At 33.5% G+C, this 18,617-nt stretch overlaps 1 protein-coding gene across 1 annotated transcript; it reads right to left on the bottom strand.

Moving 5' to 3' along the window:
• Window positions 1–9,588: 9,588 nt before the first annotated feature.
• On the bottom strand, window positions 9,589–12,695 carry Naam (Nicotinamide amidase). Its single transcript, XM_076494808.1, has one exon. The coding sequence runs from the start codon at window positions 11,991–11,993 to the stop codon at window positions 10,935–10,937; it is 1,059 nt and encodes a 352-aa protein (XP_076350923.1). The 5' UTR covers window positions 11,994–12,695; the 3' UTR covers window positions 9,589–10,934.
• Between the last annotated feature and the right edge of the window lie 5,922 nt (window positions 12,696–18,617).

The raw sequence follows: 18,617 nt of genomic DNA, 5'->3' as shown, positions 1-18,617 counted from the left end.
GACTGACCTCATAAATCGAAATTCTGTGAAGCTAAGCTCGTATCGAACACAAAGCGTGGTAACCATGCTCGTGACAGAAGAAAAACTAGCACATACCGGTACTGATCCTACCTACTTAATATTTAATCAATCAGAGAAGTTCATTACCCATTATAATAGTGGGTTTGTTCAGAGCACGACCAGCAAGTGTTGTACTAGCACAGTAAAGCTAATCAATTTAAAAAAAAAAAAAATAGCATGAATACTAAGTAAACTTGATGAAAGGAGAACAGTGTGTGTAGAAATAGAAATAAATTAATAAATGTTGCACATGATAACATGATTTTAGGAGTAATTTGTAATCATCCATTGACTAAAAGTATTGATATTTTAAAATAGTTTATTGTAAACGAATAACTTCTGTATTCTGAGTAGAAACAAAGTAAAACCTGTAATTGAGAACTATGCATAATATAGCAACACTTCTGTTTAAGATAAAATGTACAGTTCTATATCAAGTTAGCAAAGTGTTATGAGGGTAAATAATCTCTAAACATTTGACACTAGTAAGCAAACAAGGTCTCAAGAGCAAAATATATACCATGTTAGCTATGGAGAAATTACTGTAATATATCCACAGAATAAATTTCAATTTAATAAGTGAGTTACTTTAAAAATGTTCAAGTAAATACAAGGTGTCCTATTAGTTTCGTGATAAACTCCAATAGAATAGTTTTATATAAAGTTGGATAAATGAATTCCCAGAAAGGGGTCCAAGGGTGTCTGGAGTGGTATCTGTTTTAGTATCTGTTTTAACCACTTGCATCACTGTATAGTACATTGTTGCCTTTGTTTCAGTCAGTATAAATAAAAATGGCATCATATGACGAATACTTCACCAAGCAATTTGTATTAGTCGTAACGTCAGTAAAATGTGCTCATGGCATAAACCACGAAAACAATTATGCACTCTGTAGGACATATGAACTTCAAAATTAATAAATAAAAATACTTGTAACTCTTAATTTTAGTTTTATTTAATCTTAAGACAAAACATTTTCGGGGAACCTACCGAAATACATCAAACATCTAATGGTCGATATTAGAGGTTAAGAAGTATTGGTCCTGTGAGATGACTGTAATTATTTACAAGAACCTGACATGGCCTGGTGATTAGGATGCTCGACTCGCAGTTTGATGGTTGTGAATTCGAAATCCCATTCTACTATATCAACTCTCATTACAATCAGGCCCGGCATGGCCAGGTGGTAATCCGAGGGTCGCGGTTCGAATCCCGTCACACCAAACATACTCGTTCTTTCAGCATTGGGGGCGTTATAATATGACGGTCAATCCCACAATGCGTTGGTAAAGGAGTAGCCCAAGAGTTAGTGGTGGGTGATGATGACTAGCTTCATTCCATCTAGTCTGCCCCCCGCTAGTACAGCGGTATGTCTACGGATTTACAACGCTAAAATCAGGGGTTCGATTCCCCTCGGTGGGCTCAGCAGATAGCTTATGTGGCTTTGCTATAAGAAAAACACACACACACCATCTAGTCTTTCACTGCTAAATTAGGGATGGCTAGCTCAGATAGTCCTCGTGTAGGTTTGCACGAAATTCGAAACAAACAATTTGTTATAACAGTAAGTACAAATAAATTTAGATTTTGTAATTATAATTTGAATGAGTAATTTAGTTGTAATCAGTGAAGTATTGCTGCAATTAAAAAACACTGTTGCGGTTGACCAAGCAAACAATCAGTGACCACAATCACATGTGTAGTTGGTATGATCACGACCCTGAGAATAAATACTTTGAAAATTCAAAATTATCGTAAAATTACGAAAGTTGTCTAATGGTAAGTCTACGGATTTATAACACCAAAATCAAGGGTTCGATTCCCTTCGGTGGACACTGCAGATAGCCTGATGTGGCTTTGCTATAAGAAAACACACACAATGGTATAAAATTACGGGGCGTCACTAGGGACTAACTCACATTTCATTTAAAATGAAAGAACGCGAATTATTTACAAATACTTTTCAATACTGTCTGTTGAAGTTTCAGGAGACCGGCCGAAATTCCGATAAATTCCCGCCAATGCCAATTTTTATATCGAAATTAATACCAACAAACAGTAGCTCTCTGAACTGATTTATAAATAACATTGTTATTCTACAATATATCAATATAGATAGCACTACTGTGAACCGAAACTGTATCAAGTGGCTTATATAAATAGTGTGTTTGCTGCATCCCATTCAACATAAATAGTTCTGGATTGTGCGAAAAGTGTCGTCAACAACAGATATGACGAATATAGTTTGGTTGGAATACTATTATTATATATCTTTTAAAATCTTATAAACCTCAAAGACACTAGATTAACAATGTAGTATTTGTAACAACATACTAGGTCTAATAATGAAGTGGTGATAAACATTGTTATAAGTAATAAAACAACATACTAGGCCTAATTTTAATGAATGTTATTCTGCAATTATAGAAATAAAATCAATATTTCAGTGAACGTTTATCGAATTAGAATCATCTTGTTGTGTAATCAATATAAAGAGTAATAATTTGAACTTTTTTCCAGATGTCACTGTTGTCGTACAAAGAATAGCTATAGAAAAAGTAATTCTGTGAACGCATACGAAAGCAACATTGTTATGGTGTAAAAAATAGCGGTATAAAAAATTGAATATTATAAACAGTTATATAAATAACTGTAAATAGTTGCAATGTTAAGGGTAATTTTGTGAAATATCTAGACTTTGCATGCGGTAAAATTGAAATTTGAGCAATGTTACTTCTTGAATTTCATCTTCGGAGTCCGTTTTATACCGACCCGGCATGGCCAGGTGGTTAAGGCATTCGACTCGTAATCTCAGGGTCGCGGGTTCGAATCTCCGTCGCACCAAACATGTCCGCCCTTTCAGGCGTGGGAGCGTTATAAAGTTACGGTCACTCGTTGGTAAAAGAGTAGCCCAAAATTTGGCGGTGAGTGGTGATGACTAGCTGCCTTCCTTCTAATCTTATGGTGCTAAATTAGGAACGGCTAGCGCAGATAGTCCTCGTGTAGCTTTGCGCGAAATTTAAAACGAACCAAACAAAAGTTATTTTAAAAGATGCGTTGTGACAGACAAAAGACGTCATTTTTTATACGTCTATTTTGACGTATTTAAAATCCATGTTGAATCCTCATCGAAAGAAACGTTGTAAAAAAAAGCATCAGAAGCGACTAGCGTGATATTTAATTAAAACAAACGTTAATTACCTGTGGTTCAAAGTATAATCAGCTTTTAGAACTTATTATCATTGTATTTAATTAATCATTAGTCAGAAAAGTTAAATTGTTGGCATAATCATTATCAAATTCAAAAACAAACACTTTCAAGAACATTAACGGAGGCGACACTTTACATTTCAAAGATTGAAAGTATTATTTTGAAGTTCATTTTTAAAACAATTATATTTAAACGTTTTAAACCGTTCAAAAAGAAATGCATAAATGTGTGTGCGTAACAAATAAGCTCGTTATTCCCAGTACCATATTATGCTTCTAATAAATCAGGTTTAGTAAATATAATTGTTAACCACGCCGCTCGCGTCTTCTGTTTTCATAAAGATAACACCAGATAAATGTTTTTGTTGCACACTCAGTTACACTGGATCGAAAATTCTAATATGAAAACGGTATCAAACATGCAAAAGTGTTTTACTATTTTACATAAAACATATAAATTGGACCAAAACAAAGAAGGTTAAATGATAATAAGATAAAAACCTTTGGTCAAACTATTCTTAAGATAGGGTTCTCTTTTCAGAAAGCCACTGTATATGTGTGGGGAGCTATGTAGAACTTTACGTCACTGTCTTTGACAAGTAAGCAGATTAATACGTCACGTTTTCTATGTATATATTGTAATTTGCACATACATCTACATAGGTATGCAGATCCTTGCGTGAACTTTATATATCACCTGCATGTGAAGTAATCGATCCTACTGTACAGAAGAAACAGTTCCACGACTTTGATTACCCATGCGAAACATCTAGAGAAACTATAAAGTTAATCCAGATTTAAAAAAAAAAAAAAAACAAAGTCAAGTAGAAAATATATTAAATGCACAATGTACACATACATCTACCAGTTTAATTCAAGATTAAAAACAAAAATGTTTGAACATTTGGAAATGTTCTGTTTTGTTTTTTTAATTCGCTCATTTTTACACATTAAATACATCCAGAATGCTTGCCAGTTTAGCCACTAAAAATTCTAACAGTTTATAAGTTGAGAACCAGTTACGGAATAAAACATCATTATCTTCCTTTCCCTGGACAACCAATGCAAAGGCCTAAGGATAACGGAGGTAGAGCCATCAATAACATTCTTAAGATTACTTTATTGATCCAGCAAGATAAAGTGGTTAACAATCAGTGCAGGAAGGAGGACCATCAAATATATAAAAATACATTAACGCTAATTATATGGAAAAATTGAACGTCACTTTTAGTTATTATCTAATCATCAAATAAAATTAATTGGATTTGGAACATCTCAGGCCACGGCATGGCCTGGTGGTTAAGGCGCTGACTTGTAATCCGAGGTTCACGGGTTCGAATCCCCGTCATATCAAACATGCTCGACCTTTCAGTCGTGTGAGCATTATAATGTGACAGTCAATCCCACTATTCGTTGGTAAAAAAGTAGCCCAAAAGTTGGCGGTGAGTGGTGATGACCAGCTGCCTTCCCTCTAATCTTACACTGCAAAATTAGGGACGGCTAGCGCAGATAGCCCTCGTGTAGCTTTGTGCAAAATTCAAAAACAGACAAACATTGGTATATCTCAACGGCACGGACTGTATAATCTCGTCAACGTCTTAGTAGGATATACAATACAAATTCAGCCTCTTTTGAATGGATAGCCAGCAGGAATATATATTATCGTATATAGCAAATCAATAAATTAGAAACATTCTAATGCTAACATTTCTCAACTAACCACAAAACTATCTTAATATTTAAAAGAAATCAACAAATGAGTCTCATACACATGAGAATAAAGGAAAAGGTAAACTGTACATACGTTTATTAATATCATTCATGACAATAGGACATGTGTCAATTATGTTCAATACTTTCCACGGGAGGAAAGAGACAGTAGAGGTTACGAGATCTATATTATCCATCGAAAGGCGAAAATTTGCCATACGAATTTAACTTTGCTCTTAAGAAGAAAAATGTAGCAATACCACACGCGTTTTAATTCTGTCTAAGGTAATATTTATATATTACAGGTATTTTATTTGATGTGAATAATGAAAGGAGAATACAACGAGTAGACGGTAATATGTATTTGTTCACGTCTACTGATACTTTACATATATAATAGCTGTTAAGTCTTATTCATGTATTGGTAGACAATGTACATGTGTAATTTTATTCATTGTACATATACCGAATAGAGAGATTCATCACATACAAAAAATACTAAAAAGCCTTTTCACATCTAGTCTTATTCACAACACAGATATCTGTTTGTTTGAAATCAAGCACACAGAAGCGCAATGTCTGTCTGTGCTCTGCCAACCACAGATTTCGAAACTCGGTTTCTAGCATTGTAAGTGCTAGGGGCTAGTATACAGACACTGAATAGAAAGAGTTATCACATATAAATATGCTGAAAGACCTGACCATTTTTAACGTTATTTATGTGTACATTCAGAAATTTTAATCAAAAGTTAATTAATATCTTTCAAAACGCTTCTGAACCGAAACATCCTTCATAGGTAAACAAGTTAGAAGGAGCATGCTCAGTCCAAACATCATCATGTGAATCCTAAGTCAAAATATATTTGATAGTTAGTTACACAGTTTAAGGAGTATACCTGATGCAAACATTATCTTTAGTACTTAGTTAAGAAATTCAAAGACTAGTATGTACGGTCCCAAACGGCTAAAAGGGCGAGCATGTTTGGTGTAACGGGGATTCGAACCGACAACCCTCAGATTGCGAGTTTCGAGCCCCAACTCGCGAGCCATGCCGGACACAATGGTTAGTTAACCAGTTTGAACGCTAATATATACGGTCCCAATACCATCTTTACTGATTAATCAGTTTGAAAAATAGTATATATTTAAAAAACGGCTGGTAAGAGTGGAGAAAGCACTATATTGAAGAGCGAACAACGTTTCGACCTTCTTCGATCATCGTCAGGTTCACAAAGAAAGAATAAGGTAACTGACAACATGTTTGAACGCGGTTGTGTAATTGAGTGTAGGAATGTAGAGGGCGTGCTTAGATGTTGGATATATTTATTAATATAGGTATAAAGGTGTTCCTATAAATTGGTTTACTTTAGGCTTGAGTTGTTGTATAAGTAAGGCTTCTTTAATTTTGCGTTTGTTTATGTTTGTTTCTTTATTTAGTATTTGAGTGTTTTCTATGGTTATGTTGTGTTTATTTGATTTGCAGTGTTCGAAAAAGTGTGAAGGTGACTTTTTATGTTCTTTAAATCTGGTTTCCAATATAGAAGTCGTGGCAGTTATCACATTGTATTATACAAATAATGTTGGTGTTGTGTTTGTACATAGTATAGACCTAAGTTTTGTGCCTGGTTTTTGAATAAATTTGGTATTAACTGGGATGTCATATTTTGTTACCGGTTTTTGCCAAATATTGGTTATTTTTCTGCTGATGTTGGGAATATATGGTATGCAGAAGTATATGAAGCAGAAATGATATCTGATTGGTTTATTTCTGTTCACATGTGAAGTTAATGTGATTAAAAATAAATCACATAAGATAAATTAATAGAGTTAATGTGATTAAAAAAAATTAAGCGTGTGTTCTGTAGATGCAAATCCTGCAATCGTCTCGTCTACATATCTGTACCAGTATGGTGGTGAATGTAATGCTGTGTTAATTGCTTGTGTTTCAACTTGTTTCATAAAAATATTGGCTAGAACTGGTGACACTGGATTGCCCATACTTAGGCCATTTGTTTGTATATAGTTGTGGTTGTTGAATATGAAATTTGTCTTCATCGTGGTGAATTATATAAGGGTTCCTGGGAATGTCTCTTGATGAGTTAGGGTCTCGGATATAGAGTTCTAAGGCTACCTTGCAGTCTTCAGTGGTTGAAACTTCTGTAAAGAGGGATATGACATCGAAACTGGCCATTAAGGCTTTATGATTAAGTTTAGATTTGAAATTAAAAGTCTTTGATGAATGAGTTGGCTGATGTTATATATTTGGAGAATACCCATGCTATGTATTTACCAAGATTATAACTAAACACAACCGCCTTCAAACATGTGGTCAGCTATCAGTCAGATACCTCTTTCTTTCTTTTTGAACCTGACGATGACCGAAGGAGATCGAAACGTTGTTCGCTCCTCTACATAGATTTTTCTCTACGCATACCAGCCGTTTTTTACATATATAATTTTATCTACCAGTAGGTTTTCTTGTCATCACGGAAAAATAGTATGTTCGGTTCCAGTATCATCTTTAGCGGTTAGTTAAATAATCTGTGTGCACTTTTGTTCCTAATGCAGTAAAACCTGTACAAGCCGGAAATATCAAAATGTTATTATCTTATGATTTCCCTTGTAAAAGGCCCTCTATATGGCGGAACCTGCGTAACGCGGACAGAAAACTATCTTTCACCTGCCTCATCTATCAACAAGTATAAGACAGAAAATATGTTTTTGATTAAACATTAATTTCTTATTTTAATTAATAATCTCTAATATTAATAAATTCTTATTTAATCAATAACTTGTTTAAATATTAATAAATTCTTATTTAATTAATAACTTGTTTAAATACTAATAAATTCTTATTTAATTAATAACTTGTTTAAATATTAATAAATTCTTATTTAATTAATAACTTGTTTAAATATTAATAACTTCTTATTTAATTAATAACTTGTTTAAATATTAATAAATTCTTATTTAATTAATAACTTGTTTAAATATTAATAAATTCTCGGACATTTTCGTACAGTAAGTATTGGTTAAATATATTCTGTTCTTTTTTCTGCCGTTATTGTTCCAGAGGTTACTATTCGAAAGAACGATTGACTGTACTTTTGGACGCATTTGCTGATGGAAAACTAGAGAAACCATGAGTAATAGGTAAAAGTGAAGGTCCATTCTGTTTCTAAAGTTTAAGGAAGAATCAACTTCCTGTGGAATGGAAAACGAATAATAAATCGTGGATGATAAGTGCTGTATTCGAGGGATTGTTGAACAAATTAAACAAAGAATGGAACAAAAAATAGGAATATTGCACTTTCCCAAGATAATGCAACTTGCCACCCAGAAGTTCAACTTTCAAATGTTCGTTTAGTCTTTCTACCTCCATGTACAACATCAGTTCTACAGCCACTGGAGAATGGAATTATACAGTATATAAAATTGAAATTCAGAAAACTGGCGCTTCGGGATATTATTGGAAACATTGAAAGATAACATCTGAAATGACATTGAAAATTGACGTATCAGATGCAATTGCATTTTTAAATCATTTAATCAAATGCGTAGTAAAGTGCTTTCGAAACTGTAGATTAATTTATTGATAATGGCGGAGATTGTAGAGAAGTTATTTGTTATGACGATTCTAGTGAAATCCAAACTCTGATTGAGAAGATTGATGCAGATGATTCTGTGTTTTGTGAACGTTGACAAGAATGTTTTAACAGAAACTGATGAAATTGAATTAAAATCTACAATAGAATCTCAAGATGGTAACAGTGTGAGATATTCAGAAGATGAATAAAATAGAAAAAAATATTGAGGAAATAGAACTTCCTGCTTCATTACAAGTGTTAACTTATATTAACTATTAAATTGTATGCATAAATAAAGGGGAAAATGAACTTCATGAAAAGGCCGTAGAATTGGCGTTGTCTTTTAACTGGATGAGAAAGTTCATTAAAAAAACGAAACAGTTGAAATTCGACACTTTTTCAAATAGATTTGATTAAGATTTTGTGTACTTATGTATATTTTGAATGTCTATTTTTGTACTTATTCTAATAAATATAACATAAACAGTATAATAGCATTATTCACAAACATCTTACTTCTCTTGAGTCAAGCAAGTATAACGTTCCGCTCAAAAATTATCTATAATTAAGGAAATGCACGTTCACTATGTCTAAGCCGGAAATTTTATTCTGTCCTGTGCAATTCCGCCTTAGACAGGTTTTACTGTATTATTTTTAGTACCTATTCAGTTTAAAGATCACTATGTACACCTTACCCCTAAAGAAGAAAGGTCCACTTTTTGAAAGCGCTCGAGTTATAGGGTTTGTATTTCATTTCCAACCAGAGGATTAAAATATTTATAACCTGCAATTCTGGAAAAATCCAATGCTCCTTTTCATTGCGCAGCTTGTCCGAGTTACCTTGTTAAGAACACGACGTTACTCATTATGGGGTTGGAATTTTATTCAAGCTTTTGAAACCACATAATAATATAATCCTTTTAGATAAAATTCAGTTGTTTTTCAATGGTTTTTTTTGTACTTTGCAATCTTTAGTGTATGAAAAGTTGTATCTGATATCCACAAATCATTCCACACTGATTTTTATTGATAGTTTATTGATTTAATGCATGTACACAATTAAAACTAATATTATAACTTTAAAGTTCAGAAGACTGGAAGCCTTGGATTCTACAAATTAAACATTCTAAATGAAAGCTTTGTGCCACCAGTAAAATCACCTCATAATTTTTCTATCACAGTAACACTATATTATTACAACAAATGTGATAAAAGTTTAATGTGATTCACTGAGTTTTCTAACATGCATTTTGAAACAACACGACAATGTGTCCAAAGAAAGAAAGGACGTCTTGTTTATATGTTCAATTCATTTTCCAGGTATGTTTTTGTTTTGTTTTTATTTACTTCAAGAAACTTTTGAAAGAAATGCAATTATCCATATTAAGTTACATTAGCTAATCTGTTACGTAAGTAATGTGTCTCAAAATGAATAGACAACTGTTTCAGTTGGTTATTTCAACATTTTCATGTCTTCTGTTATTAAATTTAACCGAGCAAAGCTTGAAGAAGAAATGGGTTCTTCATACTCTTTCCCATTGCAATACTATTAGGAAATATTTCTTTTAATAACACATTAACTCAGAATACGATTTTTAAAAAATATTTCAAAGCAGTAAGTTAACAGCCTTAAACGGTTTTATAATACAACTGCATTACGAAAATTGAGAAAAACAAACATCTACACTCTAGTTCTCTCATCAACTGTCAATTAAAATTATCTCATTAACAATTTTTAAATATTAATTTTATCTGATTAAAAACATTATAATAACTCAAACTTCCATAACTTTTTACAATACGTAATTGAAACTAAATTACTTTTTCGCACCACCAAAGCTCCAAATAGATAAAATGTCACAAAAGAAAACACACAATAAAAGGTTCAGTTATAACTGTATCTGAAATCTTTCTCGATAACCTAATAGAGAAATAAATTAATGTTACACACAATTGTATTAATTTAACAGAATCAGAAATCTACATGACATATAATTATTCTAATATAATATTAAATACATGTCACGTATGACCATTTTAGTTTACTAGGATGATAAATACATATCATCTTAGAATATATTAATTTTGAAACATTCTTTATTATCCAATTTTGTGTTTTTTATCGTTTGAAATGTGATTGTGAACATTTAAAGATAAACTGTAATCAATAAAATACTTTTACTTATAATTGATCTGAATTCCTCTAAAAAGATAATTTCTACTGGACATAAAAAGGACACGTTATGTGCTTGTTTAATACAACACAGGTAAACCGTAAAATAAAATAAGGTTTAGGTGCCAAAATCGAAGTTAAAATTTCTGGACGGAAAAATGGGTTAATATAGGACGAGAAGTTAATTTAGTCTTCATACTATCACCTGGTCGTTAGCCATTCGCAGTGCCGCTCTGTAACCCATCTCAGGACGACGGTCAAGTCCTTCTACCATATCCCTCACTTTATCAGACGTAACCACTACAGCGTTGCGGGAAATAAGTGTTTTCTGCATGAGAGCGATTTCTTCCATGTTGACCCCTCGACTGGCGTCGTCCACCACTACTGTTCGGTAGCCATGTTCAAGCGCGTGAAGAGCAGTAGATCCAACGCATACGTCGTAGGCCAGGCCACAGATGTACACATCTCCAACGTTCCACTTTCTCAACTCAGCACTTAATTTAGTTTCGGACATTTTTTGGTTGTCCCAGAAAGCGGAATAGCTGTCAATATTCGAGCAAATCCCTTTGTACACACATACGCCGTTCTGGACAACCTTCAGGTCTGGGTGCAGTTCTGCACCCCACGTGTTTTGAACACAATGTCTCGGCCATAGTTTCTGTTCTATTCGAGGTGGGCCCTCAAATACCACAGTGTCGAAAGGCTTAGCATCATCAGCGGATATCTTGCTGTCAGTGTGAAGTTTGCGTTGCTTGACATTGTCAATGAAGGACACGTGATCTGGAGGGTGCCAGTCCAAAGAATAAATCACAACATCAAATGGAACGGAGTTCAGCATGGAATTAATGACGTGTACAACGTCTAGGCCATCTTGACCAGCTGGACAGTTACGAATAGCCAATGTTCCAGATATAAAATCATTCTGAACATCTACGACGATCAGGGCACTAACAGGGTGAAGAATTACTTTAATCCAATCTTTCCAAACAATTTTGAATTCTTCCATGTCGATCTTGCCGTCTTTATTTCTATCAAACACAAAAAACATGTCCGCCTGCATTCTGATTGACAGTGGGTAAGGCTTTCCCGAAGGATCTGATAACAGAGATTTAGCAAGATTCCCGAATTCTTTCATGTTTAAACATCCATCTCGATCTACATCAAAGAAATCAAAACAGGCGTACAGCGCCTCTTCATCTTTGTTTCTCAGTCCGTTGCGAAGATACTCACAGAAGAAATTGTCGTTATTCATGGTTACAATTGTGAAATTACGATAAAGTTAGTAGCGAAAAAAATCAAGCTTAAAAGAAACACATACGAAGTTGTATATTTTTTTAACAATACTGTTCACCTATAAAGTTTCTACCCGGTACTTCAGACCTGTATTTCAACACCAATTGAGCCAGCCAACAGTCACATCACATGAATTTCAAATCACAAACCTCGTTCGGCTTACCACACTCTTAACTAACATCACATATGTTGTTATAAATATCAACCAATCATAACAGTAGAAAGTGATGATCTATGAAGCGTATGTGTAACCATGGTAACATAAAAACTCTGAAGCTTCAATGCAGAAGTATTTTTATCGCAAAGGTACTTAAAAGTTAAATAACAAGCTAAAACAAACTAAATTTACTTTACTTTAGTATCAGCAATAACATTTCGGCTATATTAACATATTCAACGTACTCAACATCTTAATTTATGTCTATCATTTGGTGTAGGTAAGACATGCCTTCTAAACGGTTATTATATCACTACGTTCAAGAATATAAATTGCAGTCGTGATTACTTCTTCCCATTTATCATTTATGGAAAGAATAGAACGTTATCATATCCCAGGAGAACTAATAAAATAAAATAAACATCATGTAACCAAAACCTCACCTTTACCCTAAGATGTAGATATGCAATGTTACTACTTCTAGACTATCTTCGAGCGCATTCTTGAACCAGAACACAGGTAAAGCAAAACCGCTCTGCCCCCTGTATGAAGAGTCTTTAACTATTAAAACAAATAAAATTCTAAATAAAAACGCTATTTCAGATTTTAAGGTAAGTTTATAAATTAAAATACGTTATTTATCTAATTTACAATCAAAAATTTAACAAAACAATAACAAAAAATAAAAGTCTCAAACTCTTCAATAGCGTAACTTAACAGAACAAAATAAAATAAAACATTTTAACAAAGCATACAAATAGTACCGGCACGGCCAGGTGAATTAAGACGTTCAATTCCTAATTTTAAGGTCACGAATTCGAATTCCCGTCACACCAAACGTGCTAGCCCTTTCAGCCGTGGAGGCGTTATAATTCTACGGCTAATCCCACTATTCGTAGGTAAAAGAGTAGCACAAGAGTTGGCAGTGGGTAAGATGACTAGCTGCCTTCCCTCTAATCTTACACTGCTAAATTAGTGACGGCTAACGCAGATAGCCCTCGAGTAGCTATGCGCGAAATCCAAAAACAAACAAATTGTACCACCAGGGTATCGCTTTTAGAATATACGTACCATAGTCAATTCATAATTTCAAAAATAAATAAATACCGTAACCGGGTTATTATTATAAACTATAATACTTTTTTCTAGTCATGCTGCAAAAAAATCAAATTTGGTTATTTTATGTAAATTTTAGTTGTAAGAATGACTGTCTAGAATGCAAAATCAGTTTCAGCTTTTCCAAAAGTTTGAAAAAGTTTATTCATACTGAAGAAAGTCTTCAGTAAGACCATATCTCACGTGAAGAAACAAAAACTGTATCAGCATACATAATTAATTTCAAACCTCAAACAAAAAAGTAAGATCGTTCTTGACTTACGAATTTCGCAACCCACTAAACGAGGTTCATGTACAAAGAAATCTTGACAAAAAGATACAGTCTAGAAAGTGAATATTATGAACCTCAGTAAATGGTGAAATGAAGAACACACAATGAAATATTTTCGCTCGATCTACCTTATGCAAATGAACCAGAAGTTTTGCGCTGTAAGTCTATAAAATTACTGTTGACAAAAATAAAAAGCCACAAAATTTTCTCACAGTGATAATTAATTTTTAGTTAGAGAAATTATGAGTATTTTGTAGATTCATCCACAAACAAAGATTCGTTATTAGTTTACACGTTTAGTTTAGGTAGTTTCTCAAGCTGGGGTAACATAACACTACTTAAAAGATTACTACATCTACTTCTACAGATGTTCTTGGTTTAAGGGCCGAAAACGATGGCAATAATAGTGTTAATGATCGGCCATAGGATCTTTTGTAGCTTGCCTATTACTCGTAATTAAAAAAATATTTATTTTTCATTATTGTAGGTTTTTAGAAACTCTTCCGCTAGAAGTTTCTACACATAGTTCTTAAAATAAAACGTCTAGATTTTAAATGCTATTTTCTAAAATTATTGTTGCAAGTTATTATTGTGCGTATTTTTTAATCTGTACACTAAAATATTAAATAATCTCACGGATATTTTATTTTTAGATAATATTTATATCAGAAGAGAAAAACAACATAGTATGAATTAGGCTTATTTTCCGGGCATATACACTCCCTTATATGACTAACATTTATTTACTTGTGGATTGCTTTGTTTTGAATTTCTTGCAAAGTTACACGAGAGCTATCTGCGATAGCCGTCCCTAACTTAGCAGTGTAAGACTAGATGAAAGTCATCCCCACCCACCGCCAACTCTTGGGCTACTCTTTCACCAACGAGTAGTGGGATCGACCGTTACTTATAACGCCCATAAGGCTGAAATGGCGAGCATATTTAATATAACGGGGATTTGAGCCCGCGACCCTCGGATTACGAGTTGAGTGCCTTAACCACCTGGCCATGCCGGGCGTTTTACTTGTGGAACATGAAGCTATACAACTGGCTGTCTTTACCCTATTTATCGTGGGTATAAAGCCCTAGTTATAGAATTATAAACCCTCAGTGTTGCTGTAAAGTAACCAGGGGATGATACTTCACTAACGAACAAGCCAAGTTTAACTCTCAGTAAACATTCACATTATCCAACCATTATTTTATAAAAGTATGTAAGTAACTTTGGCATCAAACTGAATATTATATTTTAGCTTTTAGTATTATTTATTATTTAATTTTAAAATAAATATTAAAAAACATATTCTCAAATATCGGTTTCTGTATTGTTAGAAATTTTGAAGTATTATAATCAAGGCTATTTACTGAATACAATTTAGTTAAGAAGCCTGGTGAATTACAATGTATTTTTTGGGTACTACTATTGTAATTTATAGTTCTTGGCATTTCAAAATGCATATGTAAAGTCTACAAAAAGTGATTTTTCTATCTCCACATGTGAATTTGTACGAGGATTAGCAAGTAAAGTTCGCGAGCTCAGACGATGACGTCGTAGAACCTAAGTAGAAGACATCATTGTTTTCCAAATATTTTTACTTAGTACTCTACATTTACGCATTTATTTGAAAATGATAATACTTATAAACTTGTAAATAACTGTAAGATATTGATTTGTTCGGGTGTTTTTATTTCGCTCACAGCTACATGAAGGCTATCTGCGTAGGCCGTCTCCAGAGAGAATGCAGCTAATAACCATCACGCACCGCCACTACTGTACTATTTTTTTATGAACGAATAGTCAGGCTGACTGTTATAATGCCCCCACAGCCGAATAGGTGGGCGTAGTTGGTGGGACAGGAATTCGAGGTCTGAAGTGACAAGTAAGAAGGTTTGTTTGTTTTGAATTTCGCACAAAGCTACTCGAGGGCTATCTGTGCTAGCCGTCCCTAATTTAGCAGTGTAAGACCAGAGGAAAGGCAGCTATTCATCACCACCCACCGCCAACTCTTGGGCTACTCTTTTACCAACGAATAGTGGGATTGACCGTCATATTATAACGCCCCCACGGCTGAAAGGGCGTGCACGTTTGGCGCGACAGGGGTGCGCACCCGCGACCCTCAGATTACGAGTCGCACGCCTTAACACGCTTGACCATGTCGGGTCTAAGTAAGAAGGCTAAGACAAAAATATTAACTAAACCAAAACGGACCGTATTTATATCACTAAACATTACGTATTTATTGATTACTCTGTAAGCATGGTGGTATAGAAAACAGGATGTTTATGTTAACTTACATTTATACTTACACTAACACTAGAATTTCACCACGCAGGAGATTAACTAACATCTTAATATTTAAGTTTATTTTATCAGATGCAACTTTGTACACTTTTATAACTTTAAACATACATTAGACAATTCTTGTTGCAACCACTGTACTGTAAAGAAGCTTGCAAATTATATTACACTATATTCTCGGAGTCGAGATTCGAATAGGCTTTGTAAGAAACGTCCTCTTGTCGACTTATTAGATCGGCCTGGACTTTCTACAAAATCATAACATAAACATTTTATAAAACTTTAGACAATTGTCTTCAAAACCATTATATTGTCAATAAGTTGATAAATCATATCTCACTGTGTTTCCAAAGCAGTGAAAGTTCTGGGAATTGCTCCGCATAAGCTTATTTTATATTGACGGTGTTAAACTAAGGAGCGACGATTCTTTGCTTTATATTCTGCATGTTTGAACTTCAGTCGATGAAGTAAACTAAACATAGGAATATGTATTGAAAACTAAAAGAAATTCTCAGGAATTTTAATTTTAAACTGAATAAATCGTATTGAAAAAGACAGACTATACTACTCATTTTGTTTCGTTTCGTTTCTAAGTCAGCTTCCAGCAACAAAAGTGAGAAAAGCTGAGAAGTCTAAACTCTAACCATAAGTACTTTGAAACTTTATGATTAATACTAATGACACTAGACGTTTTATTCTTGCATTTTGCAGTCTTTATTTTCGTTATATTTTATTACTTATCTTACAACTTGGAGAATCACGTATAATGTTAGAACAGAAAAAAAATAACAGATAAAATATGAAGTTTTACTGAAAAGAGTGTTTGATATTTAATTACGAAGCTACATATTTATCATTTTTTTCACTATTTTTTGCTGTTATAAAAGTAAGTAAAACGTGTACAAACAGAAACTTATTGGATAAGATAAAGAAAAACAATAATAATAATCTTTATGGGGTATACTAGTAAGCACCTTGTACATAACACTATTCGATACGATAATGTAAACTGCATTTGTGCCTTATGATTTTCAACTTGTCAGACACAGTTCAAAAGTCAATAAAACAAAAAATTAATAAATATAAATAGATGTATACTATTACGATAATTAAACTATTCAGAATAAACGTTTGTGGTTTCCTATTACAATCTGCAGTCATTTTAGAACAAAAGAAAGAGTAATTTAGATATATTTCCTAATTTTTATGATGGTTACGAGATCGATCAAATCGACTAACACCATATATTGTTAGGACAGAGAAAATAGGAGATAAAACATAAAGCTTTACTGAGAAAAACTGAAATTTACTTGGGATGTTTCAGAGATTATGCAAATTAATTTTTTTTTCAGATAAAAAGAAGTATTTTTTAATCTGAACATGAAAATCACTTTGCACTTGGACTAGTAAAAAGAACTCGATATATTTATGGAGGGATCTTTTTATAGTTTATTAAAAATAGTTCACTAGAAAAACTAATTAGGTTTTGTATGCAAAAGACTTGAAATATGTGCTGAAATGCTGCCACATTTTGTGAAGATACACGTATAATAGTTAGTAATATCAAAGCTATAACGACTTCAAACAAGTACAGAATAACGAAAGTTTGTAGAATGGACAGCAAATACCTGTTGTGGAGACACAAGTAGGATGACGTTTTGAAAGTCTTCCACCTTTCGTTTTTCTGAAGACAATATTACTACAATAGTCACATCAAAATTATTCTGAATATGCAAATTAGTAAGTCATGTGATAACCACGACCGACATAAAGTTGCAGTAGAACGGCATGTATCAGAACTAACCTTTGACATTGTTTGGAATTTGTAAGTAGTGTGATGACATTGTTTCTGGGAAAGGTATGTAACAACCTTTTCTGACACAAAATATTCATACATTCAGGCTAGAAAATGTTTTAAAATTGGGGATTTAGAACTTCTAAGACAAGTATATTCCTAGTATTTAATAACACTGGGATATCCAAAAAAGACACTTATTACAAATCGTGCCCTTGCCATGGAAAGTGGAATGTGAATGAAATCTTGTAATAGATAAAAGTCGGCGAACACAAAGGCTGATGACAAAAGCTTTCTAGGCAACAGTACGTAAAAAAGTAAGAAAGGTATCATTCTTTAAAAGCGACACAAGTCACCTGCACATCTTTGAACATCTTACATACTTCTAGCTGTATTGAGGATGTTGAGGTCCTTCAGAATGGCATGTAGCAAATGTTTAACAAGTACAAAATGCAAGCATTAAAGATAATAATAGAAAGATCTCTCAATTTCTAAATTCTATTTATTAATATACTTTCATTACATATAAGTTCAACTGTCGAACATTTCAAGCGTTTGGAGATTGCAAAAGGTATTGAGCTATTCCACGCAAAGACATTCCGTCAAGTCACCAGATGCAACGCTGTTTATTTCTGTTTGATCATAATGTTGAAATAAATGCTGAGAAATCGTTGTCTTCGTTTTCTAAATAAACTATGAAAAGCTTGCAAGGAGCAGTAGAGTGCTTCGGACATGAGGGCCCAAAGAGGGAGCCCTTTGCAACGGAAGCCATGCTGTAAGACTGTTCTCAAGTTATGGTGTCATCAGATAGAGCATGACCAAATGTGACGACATTGGCTGTAATGATATGGTGATGCTCCAAAGTTCAGCATAACATACCACATTTCTGAATCTTTACTTTAAACGGTATGACAACGACACGTTCATTATATTTTAATCACAAAA

The sequence above is a fragment of the Tachypleus tridentatus genome, chromosome 3, assembly GCF_004210375.1.
Source record: "Tachypleus tridentatus isolate NWPU-2018 chromosome 3, ASM421037v1, whole genome shotgun sequence".
NCBI classification, from domain to species: Eukaryota; Metazoa; Arthropoda; class Merostomata; order Xiphosura; family Limulidae; genus Tachypleus; species Tachypleus tridentatus.
The sequence above is the reverse complement of the archived record's forward strand: the minus strand, read 5'-3'. Positions and strand labels throughout refer to the sequence as shown.

Excerpts from the sequence above, each read along its gene's own strand:
- Naam (XM_076494808.1), bottom strand. The coding sequence starts at position 11,993 with ATGAATAACGACAATTTCTTCTGTGAGTATCTTCGCAACGGACTGAGA.